General features: G+C 35.5%; 3 protein-coding genes, 1 non-coding gene and 1 pseudogene across 8 annotated transcripts; 3 read left to right on the plus strand and 2 right to left on the minus strand.

The window, feature by feature from the left end:
* The first annotated feature begins 1,138 nt into the window (after positions 1–1,138).
* LOC122300980 (60S ribosomal protein L28-2-like) lies at positions 1,139–3,568 on the plus strand. 3 transcript variants are annotated; one of them, XM_043112023.1, is made up of 5 exons: positions 1,139–1,280; positions 1,365–1,530; positions 2,618–2,781; positions 3,255–3,415; positions 3,518–3,568. In XM_043112023.1, the coding sequence occupies exons 1-4, from the start codon at positions 1,206–1,208 to the stop codon at positions 3,393–3,395; spliced, it is 546 nt and encodes a 181-aa protein (XP_042967957.1). In that variant the 5' UTR covers positions 1,139–1,205; the 3' UTR covers positions 3,396–3,415; positions 3,518–3,568. The 3 variants fall into 3 exon arrangements, with proteins under 3 accessions (XP_042967957.1, XP_042967956.1, XP_042967958.1); XM_043112022.1 differs by having other exon boundaries at positions 3,255–3,568; XM_043112024.1 differs by having other exon boundaries at positions 1,158–1,280; positions 1,375–1,530; positions 3,255–3,568.
* On the plus strand, positions 2,954–3,043 carry LOC122302066. The gene has a single exon (XR_006240313.1). It is a non-coding gene; the product is annotated as a small nucleolar RNA R24 (small nucleolar RNA).
* Positions 3,569–4,635: 1,067 nt separating the features above from the next.
* LOC122300978 (eukaryotic peptide chain release factor subunit 1-3) lies at positions 4,636–8,378 on the plus strand. Of its 3 annotated transcripts, none has more exons than XR_006240106.1 (3): positions 4,636–5,016; positions 6,138–7,658; positions 7,953–8,378. XR_006240106.1 is itself a non-coding variant. In XM_043112021.1 (2 exons), the coding sequence occupies exon 2, from the start codon at positions 6,169–6,171 to the stop codon at positions 7,480–7,482; it is 1,314 nt and encodes a 437-aa protein (XP_042967955.1). In that variant the 5' UTR covers positions 4,636–5,016; positions 6,138–6,168; the 3' UTR covers positions 7,483–7,903. The 3 variants fall into 3 exon arrangements, 1 of the variants encoding a protein (XP_042967955.1); XR_006240105.1 differs by having other exon boundaries at positions 7,986–8,378; XM_043112021.1 differs by lacking the exon at positions 7,953–8,378 and having other exon boundaries at positions 6,138–7,903.
* A 334-nt stretch (positions 8,379–8,712) lies between these two features.
* LOC122301895 lies at positions 8,713–10,401 on the minus strand (annotated as a pseudogene).
* Positions 10,402–20,141: 9,740 nt separating this feature from the next.
* LOC122300982 (jacalin-related lectin 19-like) lies at positions 20,142–22,238 on the minus strand. The gene is made up of 3 exons (XM_043112027.1): positions 21,689–22,238; positions 21,207–21,443; positions 20,142–20,906 (listed from the first exon to the last, which is right to left on the minus strand). Exons 1-3 carry the CDS (start codon positions 21,689–21,691, stop codon positions 20,574–20,576), a joined length of 573 nt encoding a protein of 190 aa, XP_042967961.1. The 5' UTR covers positions 21,692–22,238; the 3' UTR covers positions 20,142–20,573.
* Between the last annotated feature and the right edge of the window lie 928 nt (positions 22,239–23,166).

A 23,166-nucleotide genomic window follows, 5' to 3' on the forward strand; every position in this document is an offset into this window, starting at 1 on the left:
TTAATTCTTAAATATAAAATATATTTATATAATTTTAAATTTTTTAAACTTTAAATATGCCTCTCATTCTATTTTTTTTTTCTTAAATATCATTATTTTTAATAATTTCTCTATTTTTTTTGCTTTTGTCTCAAAACTCAAGTTTGTGATTTTTTTCTAATGTATATTCATTTTATAAATTTTTAGTTCTTCCATATAAACACACATATACATGACACATGCTTACACATACACACACACATATATATATATTTATTCTATTTTTTTTTTATAGGAGGGGTGGAGGGTTCGAATTATATGCCATCAAGCCATCAAGCTATATGTATTTATATATAAATATTTATATATAATCTATAATTAATCTTGAAATGGTACACTTAAATGCACCAGTATTAAAATATTTTGTTTAACTACTTAAACGATTATCGGAATGAAATTTAAAATACTAGATTCTAACAATTTGAAATTCTCTCATCAAGAGGTTTTCCAAGTCTGATGAGGATGGGTATATATATATATATATATTTAAATATAGGTGTGATATGATGTATAGGATGATGAGAAGTAAATATATTTTTCTTTTAAGTTGGGCAAGACTTTGATCCAATCAAGGCATAATCATGTTTAGAGGCTATTTGTTGTTGGAAGTCCTTTTACTTCTTGGAAGAGTCTTCGTAGGTCCATCCTTATTTTTTACTCTATTTAATAGTGTAAATAAGTTTGAAAAATGATTTATATAAGTCTTAAATTGACAAAAGTCTACAAATCTTTATAAAAAAATTAATTTCATTTTAAAAGTACAAAAGAATTATTTTAATAGAATTCACTTTTTAAAAAAAAAATTACATGTATCTATTTGAGACTATACCATCGTTGATGTCTTTTTGGGTTATAGCCTTATCATTTCTATATAAATTGTCGTATAATTTAAATAATTTTTTTTAAATTTTGTTATGTATAAATAAAGTTGTATATTAATTTATATATTAATATTAATTTTTTTATTTAAAATTTAAATTAATATTATTTTTAATAAAATATTTTTTTTGATCAATATATTAATGCGCAGTTATATTTATAATTAGATTTTTCATTTTTTCCTTCCCGAGCAATGAATTTCCGAGGACATGGGCGTAATATGGTTAAATGAACCGTGCCCACCCAGTCCAACAAAATAATGCAGAAAATTAGGGCTCCAATATAAAATGCAACATAAACCCTTCCCTCGCTTCCACCCTCTAAATACCCCCCGGCACGGATTCATAAACAGAAACAAACAGGTCCCTATCTCTCTCGTTATATATATATATTTGTGGATGTGTATTTGGACCTAGTGTTATTTTCTGAATTTCTATCTGGTGTAGCAAGGAGCAGGGAAGGAGATGGCGACAGTACCCGGGCAGTTGATATGGGAGATGGTGAAGAAGAACAACTCGTTCCTGGTGAAGGAGTTTGGGAATGGAACGGCCAGCGTGCAGTTCAGCAAGGAGAGCAACAACCTCTACAACCTCAACTCCTACAAGCACTCTGGTTAGATTATTAGCTGGCTTTATGTTTAGTTTTAGAAAAATATACGATAGATTCTCACTTATAAAAAAAAATAGGATGGTTTCTTCTCGTGTTGATTTTACTTACGTTGTTGTTTTTGTCTATTTGTGAAGTGTCAGATTATTGTCGTCATGAGTAGGGTCACCGTGGTCATTTTGCTGTCTCTTTGGTTTCAGAGATAATGAAGGCAAACTCCGCGTTTTTATTTTTTTGTTTTGCGCTGTGAGAAGGAAAAGGATAGGAAAGCTTTTAATTTATGATTTTTGTGTACTTTAGAGATCTTTTTTTTTTTTTTTTGGTTTGAGACGGAAGAGGAAACAAAGTTCTGTATTTTTTGGTTTCAGAGATAATTAAATATTGATTTATTAATTTTTATATTTAACAAACTGCATCAGACATTAAATTGTTGGAGAAGATTATGAATAATGAATTTTATGTTTGTTTTATTTCCGAGTATGTGGAGTGGAGGATTTTACGGTTAAAAAGTTTGAAAAGTTTCATTTTTCAGAATTATTTAGGTTTTGTAGAAATGGGAGTTGCAGCGGGTTTCCGCAGATATGGTTCAAGTTTGGCCGACCAGTTCAAGTTCTATGTACTTCAAATCAATTTAGTTTAAGTTTAATGTAAGAGTTTCTGTTTGATTTGGGTGTGGAAGGGCGGCGGGATATTAACCAAATTGAAGTTTTTACATCCTTTTTAGCAGTCTACTATATAGAAAGAAGATTATTTCGTGAATTCATGGACCTTTCCGATAGATCTGAAAATATTTTTTTCCTAGAAGAGCAACACACTTGATATTTATTATTGATAAATGCAATGAGAACTCGGGCGAATCCTTCTTCATTTAAATTTTGTTGCTTATATTGGAAGTCTTAAGGAATTCGTGGAACAAGTGGCCGGAACTGAGGTTTTAGAACCCAAGTTAAAATATCATATGGTTCTGATTTTCTTGAAGCATAGCTGATTTTTATTTTTTTTAAATAATACTTTAGCTATATTTGGTGGATAGGAGTAGTCAAGGATCTTTATGCATGTTTCATGAATGTGCCTTTTTATTGGGATGTATCAGGTTTGGCAAACAAGAAAACAGTTACCATTCAACCTGAGGGCAAAGATAGATCGGTGTTGCTTGCTACAACCAAGACCAAGAAACAGAACAAGCCTGCTGCTTTGCTTCACAAGTCTCTGATGAAAAAGGAGTTCCGCAGGATGGCAAATGCAGTGGCCAACCAGGTAATTTCAGAAGCTAGGTCCTTTTAGATTTGGGAGAAAGGAAGAGGAGAAGGGGGGGGGGGAGCTACATATACAAGTACTTTGTCTCTTCAGAGATGTTGAGGTGAGACACACTGGAAGCTTTATCTCCACTCGAAATCTTGATCTATTTTCTGCCCCCAAATTTCTTCTTTACGCTGTGATGAGCCACTAACATGTAAGAAGAAACCATATAATATGGTTTTCTCGATGAAATGTACTTTATGCTTGGCTTCAGAGCTTCAGTCTTCAAAAAACTTTTAGCTGCACTATCGCATTCGTTTATGTATTAGGACATCAAGGTCATTTGATTACCATTTCTTTTCTAATCGTGTGCATGCTTTGTTTGCCCATGCACTTTTATATTCCTCGTAGTGTTTGGTTCTCAATCTTACAATGCTGTGACAATTAAGGCCAAGTTATATTCTAAGATCGTTTATATTCACTTGTTACAGGTTGCGGATAACTACTACAGGCCTGATCTAAAGAAAGCCGCCCTTGCTAGGTTGAGTGCTGTGCACAGGAGCCCCAAAGTTTCCAAATCTGGTGTCAAGAAGAGGAACAGGCAGGCTGTGAGAGTTTCCAGTAGGAAATGAGCCAGGGGTTTTCATAAATTGTAGTGTGCTTCCTCCGTGGTTTTGATTCTCCTCAACATAATTTCCTTATTATTCTTGAGATTTTTTTTTTTTAATAGACTGATGCTTTCTTTTTTGGGCAGTTGAATTCTGAAGTTTACTTGTAAAACGAGTACATGAGTTCATTCCTCGTATTTGCTGATGGTGAGTCAAAAATTAGGCCGTAGGTGTCTTAGCAATCTTTACCAATGTGCTATTATCTTAAGTTTGCCGTGATAACCGGACTAGATTGGTAAAGGCTGAAGATCTTTCAGAACCTCAAACCGTCATATCATAATGTAGCATGTTATCGGCCAAGCTATTCCATATAGTTTTTGTTCTAGGAATTTTAGACCATTTCATTTGTACATAAAAGAGCAATTTACTAACTTTTCTAAAATGAATCTGGCCATGAATTGTCGAAACTCAATTGGGAGTGGGTTTGTCTCGCGCCTAGTTGCTTTGTTTGGTTCGTTCTCTAGCCTCATAAGTTCGTGCAAATGTTTTTTCAGCAACTAATGCATCGGTACGTGGTTCTCTGGGCATTTAGCTGCAACGATCAGCAGTCCAAAAAGCTCCAAAACAGACCATGTTGGTAAAGAAGTCTGTCTCGCTATCTCTAAACAACGGAGAGGCCGTGAAGAATGACGTCGCAAAGCGTGGATGCATTGATCTTTGCTTCTCCGTCATGGAGATTTCAGAACCAGAAAAGCCACCGGAGGATATGGATGGGCTTGCAAAAACTGCTTAAAAAATTGATTTACAAAATTTTGCTAAATTTCTTTAAAAAAAAAAAAAATCTCGAAGAAATGAAAGATATATAATAAAAATGTTAAGATATCAAGAAAAATACTGTTATTTTGTCTTAATTTTTATTTTTTTTCAATCACCTCTATTAAGATTAATATATTTTAAGTGGTTTTATATATTTAAAATTTGAAAAAAATTTAATTGCAAGGATACTGCGTAATAATATGTGTATTAATTTAATGTGATTGGTCAAAAATAAAATTTTATATTAGTGTATCAATTTAACGTGATTGGTCAAAAAAAATTTTGTATTGAAAACAGTAGTACTAATTTAAATTTTGAATATGAAGTAATTAGTATTGATATGTAGATTAGTATACGACTTTACTTGAAACAAAATTTAAAATTAAATTTTACATAAATTTTATATTTATTTATTATTTTAAAAAAATACACGATATTTAATATATCATTTCTCATTTTAAACGCATGTCATAACTCTAAAATTTAGCTGAAGAATCACGTTCCTTTATCGGGAGAGAGAGAGAGATTATCTGCCGAAAGCCCGTCATAGGCCAGTCTTCAATTTTAAATAAGCGAGTCGAGTTCAGATTTATTGGTTTGGGGAGAATAAAGCATTAATTGGGTCATAAAGTTTGGATTGGGCCCCCAATATCATCAATAATCTACCCCAAGACATAAAAAATAAAAAATAGAGAGATTTGAGAAGAGAAGAGAACCCTAGCTCCCAGCAAGAGTAACTAAGCAACTTTGAGAGGGAGAGGGAGAGGGAGAGGGAGAGCTTCCACGGAAGCTGAGACTGCTCTTCTTCCAGGTCGTGGTTACCGTTGAGGTATAAACTTGTAACCGTTTCTTTATTATTTGGGTGCTATTACGATTTAGTTCTTTCTTTTCTTCATGTATATGGTCTATCGTCGATCTGGTTTTCTTTCATGTTATCCTACGACAGTACGATTATGTAAAATCTCAACAGGAAATTTGGATTAGAAGTTGTCACTTAGATTATTTAAAATCTCATCAGGAAATCTCATCACGATTGTATGATTGCCGTCCTACCATCAACTTGTCTCTTAGTTGTTGTAAATTGTTAAATAATCTTGACAACTTAATGGCCAGCTTCTTGTCTATTCATATCTGTTACATATTCTGCTTAATATCTACATAGATGCATACATGTAAAATCCATCCTGAAAGATGGCTATAAATAGTGTTAAAGTTTGTGGGAAGATGAACAAGACAATGACTTAAATCAAAAAGAGAAAAGAGGAATTTCAAGTTTGTGGAAATATTCATTTTGATTTAAATAGGCTTTCTAGTAATAATATATTGTCGCAGAATAGTCTTATGTTTCCGTAGAATAGGATGAAAATCATAGAAGATAGGGAAAAAATAAAATAAAAAAAGGCTGATATCTGTGAATGGTATTTGCACCTTTTTTTCGGATGTGAAGTACTGTTAGCATATCATTCATAATATGAGTGAACTTATTATGACCGTTGTGCACAAAGTGTGCTTTTGTGCTCTTTCTGCTCTTATAATTTTTAGGTTTTAATGCCCTTGGATCTTTGATATTAGTACCCTTTTTCTTGTATTTAGGCATTTTCTCGTGTACACTTCCTGTGTGTACTTGGGCTATGCCTATTTACTTGATTTAATAAAACTTCTTATTACTTTTAAAATGTGGTTTTCCCAGTAGAGTGACTAGTGAAAGCCACATCAAGCCTCTCTTTTACCGGGACCCAGTACTGCTGACCGTGTCAAGTCAAGCCCGGAAAAGTTAGAGGACCCCGGCCAAAACTAGTTACTCTATTGGAAAAAACACATTTTAAAAAATAAAAAAAGGAGTCCCACGGTGGGCGTTATTAATCTCTTTACCTAAAAAATATAAAAAAAAATATTAGTACCTTTTTTGGCATTAAATATGTTGGTTTTCTAACTTACACATATTTCTAGGCTGGTATTGCTGTGTCTATCATAACAAACAATGGCAGATGGTCATGAAACGGATAAGAATATCGAGATATGGAAAATCAAGAAGTTGATCAAAGCCCTGGAATCTGCAAGAGGAAATGGTACCAGCATGATATCTCTTATAATGCCTCCACGTGATCAAATATCTCGTGTGACTAAGATGTTGGGTGATGAATTTGGAACTGCTTCAAACATCAAAAGCAGAGTCAACCGTCAGTCGGTTTTGGCCGCCATTACTTCTGCTCAACAGAGGCTGAAGCTGTATAATAAGGTTCCTCCCAATGGGCTTGTCCTTTATACTGGAACAATTGTTACTGAGGATGGGAAGGAAAAGAAGGTCACGTTTGACTTCGAGCCTTTTAAGCCTATAAATGCATCACTCTACCTCTGTGATAATAAGTTTCACACAGAAGCCCTAAATGAACTCTTAGAGTCTGATGACAAGTTTGGTTTTATTGTCATGGATGGAAATGGCACACTTTTTGGGACATTGAGTGGAAACACACGAGAGGTTCTTCATAAATTCACAGTTGATCTACCAAAGAAGCATGGAAGAGGAGGGCAGTCAGCTCTGCGGTTTGCTCGTCTTCGGATGGAAAAGAGGCACAACTATGTGAGAAAAACTGCAGAACTTGCCACACAATTCTTCATTAATCCTGCAACGAGTCAGCCTAATGTTTCTGGGCTAATACTTGCAGGTTCTGCCGACTTCAAAACTGAGCTGAGTCAGTCAGATATGTTTGATCCTCGATTGCAGGCAAAGATATTGAATGTGGTTGATGTTTCTTATGGAGGCGAAAATGGTTTCAATCAAGCTATTGAGCTGTCATCAGAAATCCTGTCAAATGTGAAGTTTATACAAGAGAAACGCCTTATTGGGAAATATTTTGACGAGATCAGCCAGGATACTGGGAAATATGTCTTTGGCGTAGAGGACACATTGAAAGCTCTAGAAATGGGTGCTGTAGAAACACTTATTGTTTGGGAAAATTTGGACATTAATAGGTATGTCCTGAAACACAGCACCACTGGTGAGATAATAATAAAGCACCTGAACAAGGAACAAGAGGCTGATCAGAGCAACTTTCGGGATCCAGCTACCTCTGCGGATTTGGAAGTTCAGGAGAAGATGTCCTTACTTGAGTGGTTCGCCAATGAGTATAAGCGGTTTGGCTGCACACTTGAATTTGTTACCAACAAATCTCAAGAGGGATCACAATTTTGCAGAGGGTTTGGTGGGATCGGGGGTATACTTCGTTACCAGCTTGATATGAGATCCTTTGATGAGTTATCTGATGATGGAGAAGTATACGAGGATTCGGATTAAGTGTCGATCGCCTGTGGTTTACTGCACTTGTTGGAGGATGTTGTGAAAGTTTGCACCAGGTACAATTGTCTTTGCTCCTGCAGCTGCCTGCGAGACTCAAAAATACAGTCTGTGATTTCACTGCTTCAGGGTTTATTTTGCTTCTCTTCCATTGGATGTGTAATGATATTAACTCGGTAATGTTTCCTCTAAACTTTTCCAGTCACTTTGCTGCCTGGATCCTCTTCTGCAGTGTTTGAGAACCTTTGCTCAATTGTGAAAACTGTTTGTGATTCCTCGAGGTAGAATTGAGAGATAAGTTTTTAATCCAGGACATGGATGGTTTGTTTTTTAGTCGCTTGAAACTTGCCATTGTTGTGTGATGAAATAATGTTGAAGAAATTTGGACCAATGGTACTAAAACAAAGTCTTGTTTGAATTATCTTATCAAGTATGTTAAAGTTTTGTTTGTATTCATGGTTTAAATCCAGGTAGCTAAATATCTCCTCCTTTGCCGTTGGCAGAGAGCTCAGGTTTGATGCATGCTAGGTGGCAAACTATAGCATCATCTCTCTCTTTTTGGTGGGAAGGAATTGCGAGATCAACTTCGGACAATTTTTGGTGCTATCCTTGCACTCCAGGACCCGGGGCTTTATATGCACGGCCGAAGTTATTCTTTAGTCTCAGAAGGTTCTACGAATGAATGGATTGCATGGTTCTTCTCATCATGATGTTCTGACTTTTCATGGAGGGAGTACCAAAGTCTTAAAACCTTCTGAGGTGTAAAAAACCAAGCCATTGAATCATACAAAACAGACCAACCAGTATTCCGAGCAAATCAAATTTGGTTGAGGTTTCAATTCAGCCCAGACTGAATTGGAAGAAGTTTAGCGTCATTGCATGCAAAATTTTGAATAGCTCCTGTCCTTTCGTACCTTTTTTTTTTTTCGATCGCTGAAATTACATAAATAGTACATAATTACCACCCGCTGAAGGAAAATTGGTATCCAAATGCATTGCAGCAATCCCAATGTACCCGAAATCATCAGAACCACGGTATTTTAAAGGAAAATCAGTCAACTTTTGCAAAAAATCTTTCGGCAGGCTTTGCAAAATTCCCACAAATACATACTTCCATGAATCCAGAACATGATCGAACAAGTTTCGTGAAACACACCTAAGGGATTAAAAGAAGATAACATTGATTTGTCCTCTTGGAGGGGAGCTGCTCCAAGAAAATGAGAGAGAGAATGAGAAAGAAACACACAAAATTTTATATCACTCTAGATTAAGTTCAGTAAAACCCTAGCTCCTTACATGTAGTGTGGAGACTTCAACAAGGTTGACCCCAAATGGGCCTAGACTGAAAAGCACATTTCTCTAAGGGGTCAAGCCCCGTAACCCACTACCACTATAATCCAATTAATACAACAAGATCTCCACGAGTAACGAAAATAACTATTAAGCATAAGATGGCCCATGGCCCCACAAACAGACGGACTTTCAACCCAGACTCTGACATTTCCATAGGTATAGCTTTATAAATTTAGTTGGAGTTGACCGAGTTGACACTAAAAGCATTTCCCACTTGTTAAATTGTCATGTAAGAGCTTCAACAAGTGTAATACAGATTATTTTAAGCACCAGAAGTGGATGGGTGGGCGTTAATGGAGTGTGGTGATGAGCTTAGATTTCATTATCTCTGGGGGCATAAGGCCTTGAAACAGTATTGGTGAGCCTTTGAAGGCCCTTCTGAATCCTTTGGAAGAGCTTTCCAGATTGGACATGTGACACCCGGAACCCTATGGAATCTATGTACCAACCGCTCCTACCATTGAAACCCACGATACTTCCTCCGTCCATGGAGAATGTAAAATGGCGTCCCTTCTTCCACTCCAAATGGCCCAAAGTTTCTTCTGTTGCTTTTGAACGACAGTGATCGGATCACTTGGCTCCCATTAAACACAGAGTAGTGCCCGCTCACACTCACTAGAAACTCCTCTGGGTATTGCAGCTTTATCTGGCATTGAATGCATGCAAAACTGGTTGGTAATAGGTATTGCTTTGAATGTTCATGGAAATTAAGGTTTTTCATTGAAAATCGCAAGATGAAAAATTTGTAATGATGTTGCTTTTGAATGTTCATTGAAAGCCTTAAAACCACACATCATCCACGTATTATAATTTACAATATTTAATTTTTAAAATTAATTTTTTAAATTAAATTATGTCATATGTGATGTAAAGATTTTAAATAAAATTATTTTAATAATAATAAAATATGAATTAGAGAGTCTTTTAGTAAAAGAAAAATACTAACCTCAACCGTTTTATAACCTCCTCCGCCTCCATGCTTTTCTGCAAAGACGGGCTTACCGTTCTTATCATATTCTAATTAAATTAATATTTAAAAAAGTATTATTAAATATTAATAATAATAATTATATTATATTATATTAATATTACAAAAAAGTATTATTAAATGCTAATAGTAATTATATTCTAATTAAATTAATATTAAAAAGAGTATTGTTAAATGTTAATAATAATTATATTATATTCAATTAATTTTAAAAAATATTATTAAATGTTAATAATAATTATATTCTAAATGTTAAATGTTAATTATATTGATCTAATTAATTTAATTTATTTGTTTGGAATGATAAATTAATATTTTAATATTTGATAAATGAATAGTGGTCTTCTATTTTTAGCCAACCACTGTAGTAAAAGTATAAATTATTTTAGATTTGTTCAATCCAATGTGAAGAATTTTTGAATCAAATTATGTAAAATTTGACCAAGCATTTCATTTGACCAAACCAATGTGAATGCTCTCACTCCATCGTAGATCCCATCGTCCCAGCTGGCCCCACCATTTCCTCCCCACGGTCCCACCGATAGTATGCTCTTCTTTTTCCCACTCCCACGTTCCATGCCACTTTCCTACAAAAACAAAAAACCATTTTTTCTCATAAAAAATTCACATGTTCAAGCTTTTACAAAAATCTATGAAACAACACGGCTTTTTGAAAAACAGAAGGAACAGTCGACACTTGTTGCTGGAACTCACGTTAATCAAAATTAACCCGAAAGGAGAGAAACATAAAGCAAAAATAATTAAAGATTAAATGAAGTTGTTGAATTTAAAACTACAGAAAATTTGATTCTTTCCATAAGAATTTGATATGATTGGGAACGAGGAGATGCTGACTGTTGAGCTTAACAAAAGAGCAGAGAGATGCTATTGGAGAATGGTGGTGGCTGTGTGTGGTAGGTGAAAAGAAATATGGTTTCCAATATATAGAAACAACCAATTCTCAAGTAGTGTAACAAAATTACACTAGCCCAAGGGCTCACAACCGTAGGATAGAAGAAAGATTAAACTAAAGGGAAAATGTATTCTTATTGATAGAAACAATACATCAATATAGGAAGTAACTTGAGTAGGACAACACTTGAACAAGATAGAAGGAGGTTGAGCAAAACTAGATATCACTCTCTATTTGGGAATATTTGGTGGGATATGAGGGAATTAATTGTTTGGAAGCTGGCCTAGGGTATATATAGGGGTTGGGAGATGATTCTAGAGCATTCTCACACTTCTCCAACAAGATAAGCATGGCTTTTCATGAGCCCAAGAAGGGGAAGAATATGTATAAGGGAAATGATTAGGATTGCCTAGAAATGTGAAGGGTTGTATTGGAAGAAGTGGGGGGTCTATGTCCATGGAATGATATCAAGTATGTGAATGAAGGGTATGCGGTCAATATAGGAAATGGTGAGGTGTAATGGCTAGGAAGGAAAGAGTGACATGTGTCATTCTATATGTGCAAGTGTGTCCAAACACTCAATATACATAAATATCTCACTACATTTCTCAAAGAGAAATACTTTTTAACATTTAACAAAATGATGCCAAATATAGAGAACGAGTGGGACATCCTTTTTGGGAAGTATCAGATTCCGTTTGCAGCATCAGCTCAGCTAAAGACTGGGAATCATGATGTTTGCAGATCGAACACTATATTTTGGTTCCAAGTTGATAGGGGAGATCTTTTTCAGATTGAATTTGTAAAGGCAAAATGACAACAATCCAATTTAAACTTCTCAAATCCTTCAAATTATTCGACATACCTGTCGAAGATCTTGCCGGCATACAATACAAGAATGCAAGGTCGACCCAGATAAAAAGAGGATATATTCTAAAGAAGGAAAGTTGTTTTTACTTGCGGTTCTGGGACATATCGAAGATGAATAGCATGATGGTGGGCCTTGTTGCCTGTCACAATTTTCTATGGTTGCGGAGATAATAAATGCAACTTTATCCAATAATGTTCAGTGCATGCATTGCAATGAATTTATAAAGCATGCGCAAAAGCATGTGCATTTGTATGGTTATTTTGGCAATTGACACTGTTTCTTAATCAAAACGCCGGATATATCATCCATGTTCAATCTTATACGACTGGACTTTTGTTTAAATTTTGGCGATCATATGTACCAATGAGCAAGTTAGGTTTTGCTCAAAGAAGGTGCCATTCAAGACTACTAATTCTTACTGGGTGATTGTCAATATCCGGTTTTTCTGCTCATGTTGGGAACCAAAATACATTTTCTCTGGGCTGATGTGATGGGATTACTTGGATTGGAAAAATTTTGAGATCATAAAAAGATTGTGGGTGGTCAAACTAATGCAAGAACTAGTAAGTCAGATAGGTGGGAGGGAACTATGTTGCATATGGGGGAAAAAGGGTCATTTCTGTCGTTGGATGTGTAGCAGGAGCAAATACTCAAAAACAGCAAGAATAAGGCGTAGGTGATCGAGTTTGGGGACAATTGAAGGGTTTGGAGGCCGGAATCGCGGCCTGTCCAGAGAAGTTTGAGCTTGGCCGTGGAGTAGTGGGTGAGCAAAGCGATTTTGTGGAGAATGGTGCCTCGGATGGATTGGAGAATGACGGAGTTGGGGTGGATCCCAGCATTGAGAGCATTGAGGAGCGTGTGCGCAGTCTTGAGTGATCGTCGTTGAACAATCGTCGGAGCCGGACGGTGGAGGTCCTCGATCGGCAAGCCGAGGAGCATTTCTTCTGACTCATTTTCTTTTTGGGAGGGTAGGGCTGTACATCGGCCGGCCGGTTTCGGTTTTAGGCCTAAACCGAGACCGACCGGCTCCTTAAAAAAAATAAAGCAACCGGCCGAAACCGACCGTGCTGGGGGGAGGAAACCGGCCGGTTCCTTTGCCGGCCGGTTCCGGTCGGTTCCCCCTGTTTGGGCCGTGGGTTTTGGGCCCGGTTTGAGGCCCTGTTTTGGCCCTTTTATCCAATATGTTTGGGTTTTTTTTTTTTTTTGTTATATATATATATATTTTTCCTGAATTCATCATCCAACATCTTTTTAATTTTTTGTTGTTAACTAATAATTCATCATTTATCATAATTCATATTATAAATAAATAAAAATAATAAATAACCAAAGCATTCATCATATTAACTAACTAATTACTATATTACTTACTACATAATTAAAAATAAATAAAAACAACTTCACTAGATATTTAGTATTACATATTACAAATTTGAAAAACAAATCAAATTGTCTTAAGCATAGCAAAAATACAAGCACAACAAATAACATAAATAAATGAAAAATATTGCTTCAAGTCTTCAATCTTCAATCGTCAATACTTGTCACGTTCGATTGTGCGGTCAACTCTATAAGAATAAATAAGAATAAAATATCAAATGTTAGTGAATTCAAAATTAAATTACAATGAAAATTTGAAAACATTACCTGATTCTACTACAAAGCTCTCGACATTATCCATCGCCTCTCGGATATCAATGTGTGTTGCCGGATGCCTTAACCAATTTTGAGTGCAAATAAGTGCCTCAACAGTTCTCGGAGCCAGCGAACTCCGAAAAGGATCAAGCACACGACCTCCCGTGCTAAATGCTGACTCGGATGCAACTGTGGAAACAGGCATGACTAATAAGTCTCGTGCAATCCTCGCAAGTATAGGATAGTTAGCCTCATTTATTTTCCACCAAGTCAACAAGTCAAATGATTCGCTGAGTGCCTCACAAGCATTTGATAAATATCGATCCACTTCAGTTTTGGTAATATTAGATCCCATGGTGGAAGATGCCCTATACCACTCCTTGAACCATTTAGTCTCATGTTTGCCATCACTAACATTCATGGATCTAGATATTGGAGGGGGTTGAGAAACTGGAGTACTTGTGGTGGAACCGAATGTAGCATTATACTCTTCATACAAATCTGCTAATATCTGTCTCACATTCGAAACCAACTCCTCAGCACGAAACTCATCATGGATTTTCTTCAAATGAAAAGAAAGAAGTCCTAACTTGCTTCGTGGATCAAGCACAACAGCAATTAACATGAACAAGTTCATCCTATCTAATGACCCCCAATACTTATCATATTTGGTTCTCATGTTTATGGCCATACTCTTCAAACAAGTATTAGTACTCTCACTCAGCATAATCAATTCTGTTTGGAGATCACAAATCTCTAAAAAACTGGTGTTAGCTGTCACATATAAAGATCCAGAAAATCTCGTAGTGGCTTCATAAAACATCTCTAAAAACTTGACAAACACCCGCACTGTCTCCCATTCTGTAGCTTTAGGAGGTCCCATGTGCCCATCATCAAAGTAAGAGAGGAAATTATAATCCTCACTCTCCATCCGCCTGAAAGCCTTCTCAAACTTCTCAGCTGCCTCCAACATCAAATAGGTTGAGTTCCATCGTGTCTGTACATCAAGACACAACATTTTCTTACAATCAATTTTTTCTTTTTCTGCACATCTCTTAAACTTCTCTAATCTTGCTGGGGATGAACGCACATATTTCACTGCATTTCTAACCATTGTAATTGCATCATTGCACTCCTTCAAACCCTCACTCACAATAAGATTCAATATGTGAGCACAACATCTCATGTGCATATACTTACCCCCCAACAAATTTCCTGTCAAAAACTGTTTCAAATAGGAAATTGCAGTATCATTCGAACTTGCATTATCAACAGTTACAGTAAATATTCTATCAATACCCCAATCAAGCAAGCACGACTCAACATATCTTCCAATGGTTTCCCCTCGATGATTAGGGATTAAACAAAAGTTAATTATTTTTTTCTGCAATTTCCAATTCTTATCAATGAAATGTGCAGTCAGACACATATAATTCAAATTCTGTACTGATGTCCATGTATCTGTCGTCAAGGAAATCCTCATGCCACCATCTCTAAACACTTTTTTAAGCTTCCCCTTTTCTACTTCATACAATTTCATACAATCTCTTGCAACTGTGACACGACATGGAACTTTAAACCGGGGTTCAAGAGACCAAGCAAATTTTCTAAATCCCTGTCCTTCAACAACCCTAAATGACATTTCATCACAAATTACCATTTCTGCAATAGCCAACCTCGCAATCTCTTCACTAAATTTGTGAGTTACAAGAGTCCTTAATGTACTACCATCACTCTCTCCAATCCCCTCCTCAGGTGATGCCTCACCTGTCAATGTTTTTTGATACTTATCCAAAGGTCCACGTTTATGGAGATTTTTACGACATGAAGGCAAATGATTTTGCATCGTTGAAGTTCCGTTCCTCTTTGAGTGGCAAGCATACATCTTGCCACAATAATTACATTTAGCTTTTGGATCATCTACAGGACAACCATCCACCTTCGTAAAATGATCCCATACAATCGACTTGTCCGTCCCTTTCCGTTTCTTAGGTAATGGACAAGTACTACTAGTAGGGGCAGTAAGGGGTTTTGAAACATTGGTCTCTCTCACATCTTCCAAATTAATGGTTGGTTGAGTTTCATTTGTATCAACATCAATAGGAGACGAAGAAGAATCCATCTAAATTATAAAACAAAATATAAATGTTATACAACATCACAAATTTGAAAATTGGCAAACATAACACAAAATATCCCAGCAGCTAGTTTGCAACATGGCAAACATCACAAGTCTAAGACTCTAATCTAAGTTGTTCACTCATCTTCTCTCAATTTATATAAATAATTAATCTTTTATATATATACACATTACACAACAAATTATATAACAGATTTATATACATTATATATATAATATATATAACATTATATATATAACAGATTATATACATTATATATGATTATATATATATATACATTATATATATAATCATATTATTATATATAACAGATATATATAATATAACATTATAATTATATATATAAAATACGATTAAATGATTAATACATATACATTATATATATAATATATATATAACATTATATATATAACAGATTATTCATTATATACATTATATATGATTATATATATAACATTATATATATAATCATATTATTATATATAACAGATATATATAATATAACATACATAATTATATATATAAAATACGATTAATATATATACATTATATATAATATATATATATATATATATAACATTATATATATAACATATTATATACATTATATATGATTATATATATATACATTATATATATAATCATATTATTATATATAACAGATATATATAATATAACATTATAATTATATATATAAAATACGATTAATATATATACATTATATATATAACAGATTATATACATTATATATGATTATATGATTATATACATCATATATATGATTACATTATATATGATTATATATATATAACATTATATATAACATTATATATACAGATTATATCTATATAACAAATAGATTTCGAATAATATATATAACAGAACAAAAAAATTGAAAAATCACAAGATATACTTACAGAGGCCGGCTTGCGAGGGAGGAGATGGGCTGCGGCGGTTCACCGGTTCAGCCTGCGGCGGCGTCCAACGGAGCAAGTCACGGAGTGAGAGAATCAAAGAGAGAGAGAGAGAGAATCGGGGGGGGGGGGGGGGGCGGCAGAACAGAATAGGGAGAGGGAAGAGGGAAGGGGGGAACGGGAAGGGTAATAACCCTAACCCGTTCCCAACCAAACGACGCCGTTTGGTTGAGACCAAACGGCGTCGTCCAACTTATAAAGTCTTATATAAAAACGACGCCGTTTCATATGAAACGGCGTCGTTTTTATATAAGATATATATTTAAAAAATATATATATAGGGTCGGCTGGTTTATCGGTTTCCTATGTGTGCGAACCGGAACCGAACCGACCGACCTCGGTTCCTGATTATTTCTACCGCCGGCCGACCGGTTCTTCGCCGGTTCATGCCGGTTCCGGCCGGTTCCGGTCGGTTGCCGTCGGTGGAGATCGGTTGGCCGGTTTCTTGTACACCCCTATGGGAGGGAGTTTCGACAGACTATGGTGTTCTTTTGGAACTTCAAAAAAAGGTTTGGGTTGGGTCCACCAACTATTCTAATTACTCTTTATTTTTTTATTTTTTATTTTTATATATTTGGAGGGAGTTTTAAGATCTCTATTTTGAAAGTTTGAGAATTATGTCAATCAGGCTATATGCTTTTGACTTATTAGTTTTTATTTTCAAATCTCGTTAATGAAATACCTAATAAATATGTAAAAGTTGCATATAAAATTTTTAATATTATGAATAAAATAGTAAGTACACCACTTTCCAAAACAAAGAAAATACACAACAATTTTCACAAAACTTATAAAAAAAAAAAAAGACTCAACAGAAGTTTTCTTCCAGCATGTCTACATATTTTCAAACTCCAATAATAGCACATTTAAAAAACTTTCCAATCCAAATATATTTGAAGAGGATCTCACAACTTCCACAAACTCCTATAAAATCCATTTTTCAAATTGAGTAATGCTATTTGCAATTACTTTTATGTACTCTCTACACACTTCATTGATGTGATTAACTATATCAAATTTTTTTTAATACTCAAACCATTTATATCACTAAAATGCATAAAAAATATACAAAACTGATTGCATATAAAATTTTTATTTTCATATTCATAAATAGCAATAAAACAGAGAGGAACACAATAACGTATCCTTGTTTCACCAGAGAGTTGCAAGGGGCTAGAACGAGCGGCAGATAACAAGCAAGTAGAAGTAGAAGTGGTTTTTGCTCAAATTGTCTCATGCATCCGATGAAAGGGTTGGACTTACTTCTTCACATCAACATATATGACTCCACATTGATCTCAAAAATTAAAAAAAGGTAAAAAAAACCACATTGCAGGAGAACATTTTTTGAGAAATTGATGGGTTAAATGGATAATTAAATGAATAAATTGTGAGAGGCCATCTAGGACACCAAAAATTGGCCATTTAAAACATCAAAACCAAAGAAAAAGAAGAAGAGACAGAATACTAAAAAGGGGCACAAAAGAATTCCACCCCACTGATTTCCAGCTCCACTTCTTCTCCACCTGAGCTAAATCTATTTCCAATAGCAAATTTGTAAGGAAAGAAACAGATTACACAAGCCCGATTTGGTGCCTACAAGTTGATGAGAACTATTGTTACAAATATAAATCAGCAAAGTTCCAACAGGCAAACGCACTCAATGTAGGAGTGTGCGGGAACATGTCCACCGGCTGTAGGCTCTTCAGCCTGTAACCACCTTTTATATTTTTCTCTATCTACAAAACAAAAGATTTTCAAACAATCAAATGACTGGAAACTAACGAACAGAGGAGTTAAAAGAACTGATGCATACCACGCCGTGACATAGATAATCGAGGCCACGTGCACACGTGGCAGGATTACACGATACATAGACTATGCGTGGTGCCTTGAGCTTTAGTAGAAATTTAATCAACTTCATGTGCATTCTTGGACGGTTTGGATCTGCATGATTTCATACATCAAAACAAAACAAAGCAAAACAATGCTGTGCATGCTCATCAAAAGTGAATACCAGAAAATGTAACTAAAGGTATCAAAGATGCACCATATAAGTAAACGAGGATAATGTTGACACATAATGATGCAAGATCATTCCCTTCAGACAAAATAGGTACCTTGTTTTGACTTCTAATGCTCCATGAAAATTGGTTCTGCGGATTAAACGACTATGGGGCCAGTTCAACCAATATGAAGCTAAAACATCAAAGGTGCAAGATGGAATTGCAAGTTGATGGATCATAATCAATATCGCCAAGTTTACTTGCAACTTAAACGTGTTTCTATATCATGTATTTGGAGCCAAAAGGTGACCAGTAGCGTTACATGGTTTATGCTTATAAAAAAAAAAAAAAAGTACATGTTTTACGGAAATAAATGAAGTCTGTAGCCACCAGCTAAACAGACAGTGAAGCTTTATTTTCATTTTATAACTTATTGATGTATGTCAAGGCTAATTGTAATATTGTAGAACCTTTCTGCTCTGACACTAAAATTATGCAAAATGAGATGAATCTATACTGGAGGAGGCATCAGAATAACCTGAAATGACAATGTCGGGCTTAGGAAAATTGTTGCCAAAGCTTTCATCAATTTTATTCAGATCCCCCTGGACAAATGTGGCATTGTGGATTCCATTCAGCTTGGCATTCAAGCGAGCAATGCATCTGCAATGGCTTGAGCAACTACTTCATATCCATAAACATGTCTGGCCCTGACAAATTAAGAAAATGAAGGCAAAATGAGTCAGATTCACAATACTTCAGGAAAAAAAATAAGGCATGAGAAAGAGAGGTTTACCTCTGGGCAAGAGTCAGACCAATGGTGCCAGTCCCGCAAAACAGGTCAAGAACAACTTCTGATCCATCCCCTCTAAGACCAGCACAATCTTCTGAGCTTATACAATACCTCTGCCTAAGCAGTGAAAACACGTTTACTTACGAATTATCAACAAAGCAAACTGGGAAAATTGAGCAAGAACTTGTAGTAAAATAGTATGAAAGCAACAAATGGACTGGGTAATGTATCAATTTCAGTAGGCATACCTGCCGAGTGTTTTGTCTGGAAGAAAGAGTTAGCTGATATTTGAAACGTAAGACCCCTTACGATCTCTGTGATGGTAGATTTTCCAGACAAAGTGTATTCTTCCAACCCAACTGAAGTGCTACCAATAGAGGTATGTACATTGTTCATTATGCTTACCTATCGGCCATTCGAAAAATAAAAAGTTAAACAAGAAGAAGATTAGTAAAGTATGACTTAAGCCATATGAATTCAATGACACAGCACTGGAAAAATGAGAACAAAAAAGACCTTTGGTTGAGGTGTAAAAAACCAAGCTATTGACTCGTACAAAACAGACCAACGGGTATTCCGAGCATGAGGTTTCAATTCAGCCCAGACTGACTTGGAAGATGTTTAGCGTCATTGCATGCAAAATTTTGAATAGCTCCTGTCCTTTCGTACCTTTTTTTTTTTTCGATCGCTGAAATTACATAAATAGTACATAATTACCACCCGCTGAAGGAAAATTGGTATCCAAATGCATTGCAGCAATCCCAATGTACCCGAAATCATCAGAACCACAGTATTTTAAAGGAAAATCAGTCAACTTTTGCAAAAAAACTTTCGGCAGGCTTTGCAAAATTCCCACAAATACATACTTCCATGAATCCAGAACATGATCGAACAAGTTTCGTGAAACACACCTAAGGGATTAAAAGAAGATAACATTGATTTGTCCTCTTGGAGGGGAGCTGCTCCAAGAAAATGAGAGAGAGAATGAGAAAGAAACACACAAAATTTTATATCACTCTAGATTAAGTTCAGTAAAACCCTAGCTCCTTGCATATAGTCTGGAAACTTCAACAAGGTTGACCCCATATGGGCCTACACTGAAAAGTACATTTCTCTAAGGGTCAAGCCCAATAACCCACTACCACTAAAATCCAATTAATACAACAAGATCTCCACGAGTAATGAAAATAACTATTAAGTATAAGATGGCCCATGGCCCCCACAAACAGACGGACTTTCAACCCAGACTCTGACATTTCCATAGGTATAGCTTTATAAATTTAGTTGGAGTTGACCGAGTTAACACTAAAAGCATTTCCCACTTGTTAAATTGTCATGTAAGAGCTTCAACAAGTGTAATACAGATTATTTTAAGCACCAAAAGTGGATGGGAATGCAATGGAGTGTGGTGATGAGCTTAGATTTCATTATCTCTGGGGGCATAAGGCCTTGAAACAGTATTGGTGAGCCTTTGAAGGCCCTTCTGAATCCTTTGGAAGAGCTTTCCAGGTTGGACATGTGACACCCGGAACCCTATGGAATCTATGTACCAACCGCTCCTGCCATTGAAACCCACGATACTTCCTCCGTCCATGGAGAAAGTAAATGGCGTCCCTTCTTCCACTCCAAATGGCCCAAAGTTTCTTTTGTTGCTTTTGAACGACAGTGATCGGATCACTTGGCCCCCATTAAACACAGAGTAGTGCCCGCTCACACTCACTAGAAACTCCTCTGGGCATTGCAGCTTTATCTGCATTGAATGCAGGCAAAAACTGGTTGGTAATAGGTATTGCTTTGAATGTTCATGGAAATTAAGGTTTTTCATTGAAAATCGCAAGATGAAAAATTTGTAATGATGTTGCTTTTGAATGTTCATTGAAAGCCTTAAAACCACACATCATCCACGTATTATAATTTACAATATTTAATTTTTAAAATTAATTTTTTAAATTAAATTATGTCATATGTGATGTAAAGATTTTAAATAAAATTATTTTAATAATAATAAAATCTGAATTAGAGAGTCTTTTAGTAAAAGAAAAATACTAACCTCAACCGTTTTATAACCTCCTCCGCCTCCATGCTTTTCTGCAAAGACGGGCGTACCGTTCTTATCATAGACCACACGAATGGAATCGATGCAAAGGCCATAAAAAAGAGTGATTTCTCTCACTCCATCGTAGATCCCATCGTCCCAGCTGGCCCCACCATTTCCTCCCCACGGTCCCAGCGATAGAATGCTCTTCTTTTTCCCACTCCCACGTGCCGTCCGTTTCGTGCCACTTTCCTGAATAAATATATATATATATATATATATAAAAGCCATTTTTCTCATCGAAAATTCACATGTTCAAGATTTACAAAAATCTATGAAAGAACACAGCTTTTTGAAAAACAGAAGGAACAGTCGACACTTGTTGCTGGAACTCACGTTAATCAAAATTAACCCAAAAGGAGAGAAACATAGAGCAAAAATAATCAAAGATTGAATGAAGTTATTGAATTTAAAACTACAGAAAATTTGATTCTTACCATAGGAATTAATTTGATATGACTGGAACAAGGAGATGCTGACTTTAGAGCTTAACAGGAGCAGAGATGCTATGGGAGAATGGTGGTGGCTGTGTGTGGTAGGTGAAGAGAAATATGGTTTCCAATATATAGAAACAACCAATTCTCAAGTAGGGTAACAAAATTACACTAGCCCATGGACTCACAACCGGAAGATAGAAGAAAGATCAAACTAGAGGAAAAATGTATTCTTATTGATAGAAACAATACATCAATATAGAAAATAATTTGGGTAAGACAACACTTGAACAAGATAAGAGGAAAGTTGAGCAAAACTAGATATCACTCGCTCTTTGTTTGGGAATATTTGGTGGGATATGAGGGAATGAATTGCTTGGAAGCTGGCCTAGGGTATATATAGGCCAGGGTTGGGAGATGGTTCTAGAGCATTCTCACACTTCTCCAACAAGACAAGTATGACTTTTCATTAGCCCAAGAAAGGGTGCGAATTTGTACAAGAGAAACGATTAGGATTGCCTAGAAATGTGAAGGGTTGTATTGGAAGAAGTGGGGGTCTATGTCCATGGAATGATATCAAGTATGTGAATGAAGGGTATGCGGTCAATATAGGAAATGGTGAGGTGTAATGGCTAGGAAAGAAAGAGTGACATGTGTCATTTTATATGTGCAAGTGTGTCCAACAACTCAATATACATAAATATCTCACTACATTTCTCAAAGAAAAATACTTTTAACATTTAATAAAAGTAAATCTTTGTAAGCGATTACGTGTACAATATATTTTGGTGATGATAAATATAGAGAAAGAGTGGGACATCCTTTTTGTGAAGTATCAGATTCTTTTTGCATCATCAGCTAAAGACGGGGAATCATGATGTTTGCAGATCGAACACTATATTTTGGTTCCAAGTTGATAGGGGAGATCTTTTTCAGATTGAATTTGTAAAGGCAAAATGACAACAATCCAATTTAAACTTCTCAAATCCTCCAAATTATTCGACACACCTGTCGAAGATCTTGCCAGCATACAATACAAGAATGCAAGATCGACCCAGATAAATATTCTAGGGAAGGAAAGTCGTTTTTACTTGCTGGACTGGGACATATTGAAGATGAATAGCATTCCTTGTATAACATGGTGGTGGGCCTTGTTGCATGTCACAATTTTCTATGGTTGCGGAGATAATAAATGCAACTTTATCCAATAATGTTCTGTGCTTGCATTGCAATGAATTTGTAAAAAGCCTTATACATGCGCAAAAGCATGTGCATGGTTATTTTGGCAATTGACAGTGTTTCTTAATCAAAACGCCGGATATATCATCCATGTTCAATCTTATAGGACTGGACTTTTGTTTAAATTTTGGCGATCAAATGTACCAATGAGCAAGTTAGGTTTTGCTCAAAGAAGGTGCCATTCAAGACTATTAATTCTTACTGGGTGATTGTCAATATCCGGTTTTTCTGCTCATGTTGGG

Source organism: Carya illinoinensis, chromosome 2 (assembly GCF_018687715.1).
Source record: "Carya illinoinensis cultivar Pawnee chromosome 2, C.illinoinensisPawnee_v1, whole genome shotgun sequence".
NCBI lineage: Eukaryota > Viridiplantae > Streptophyta > Magnoliopsida > Fagales > Juglandaceae > Carya > Carya illinoinensis.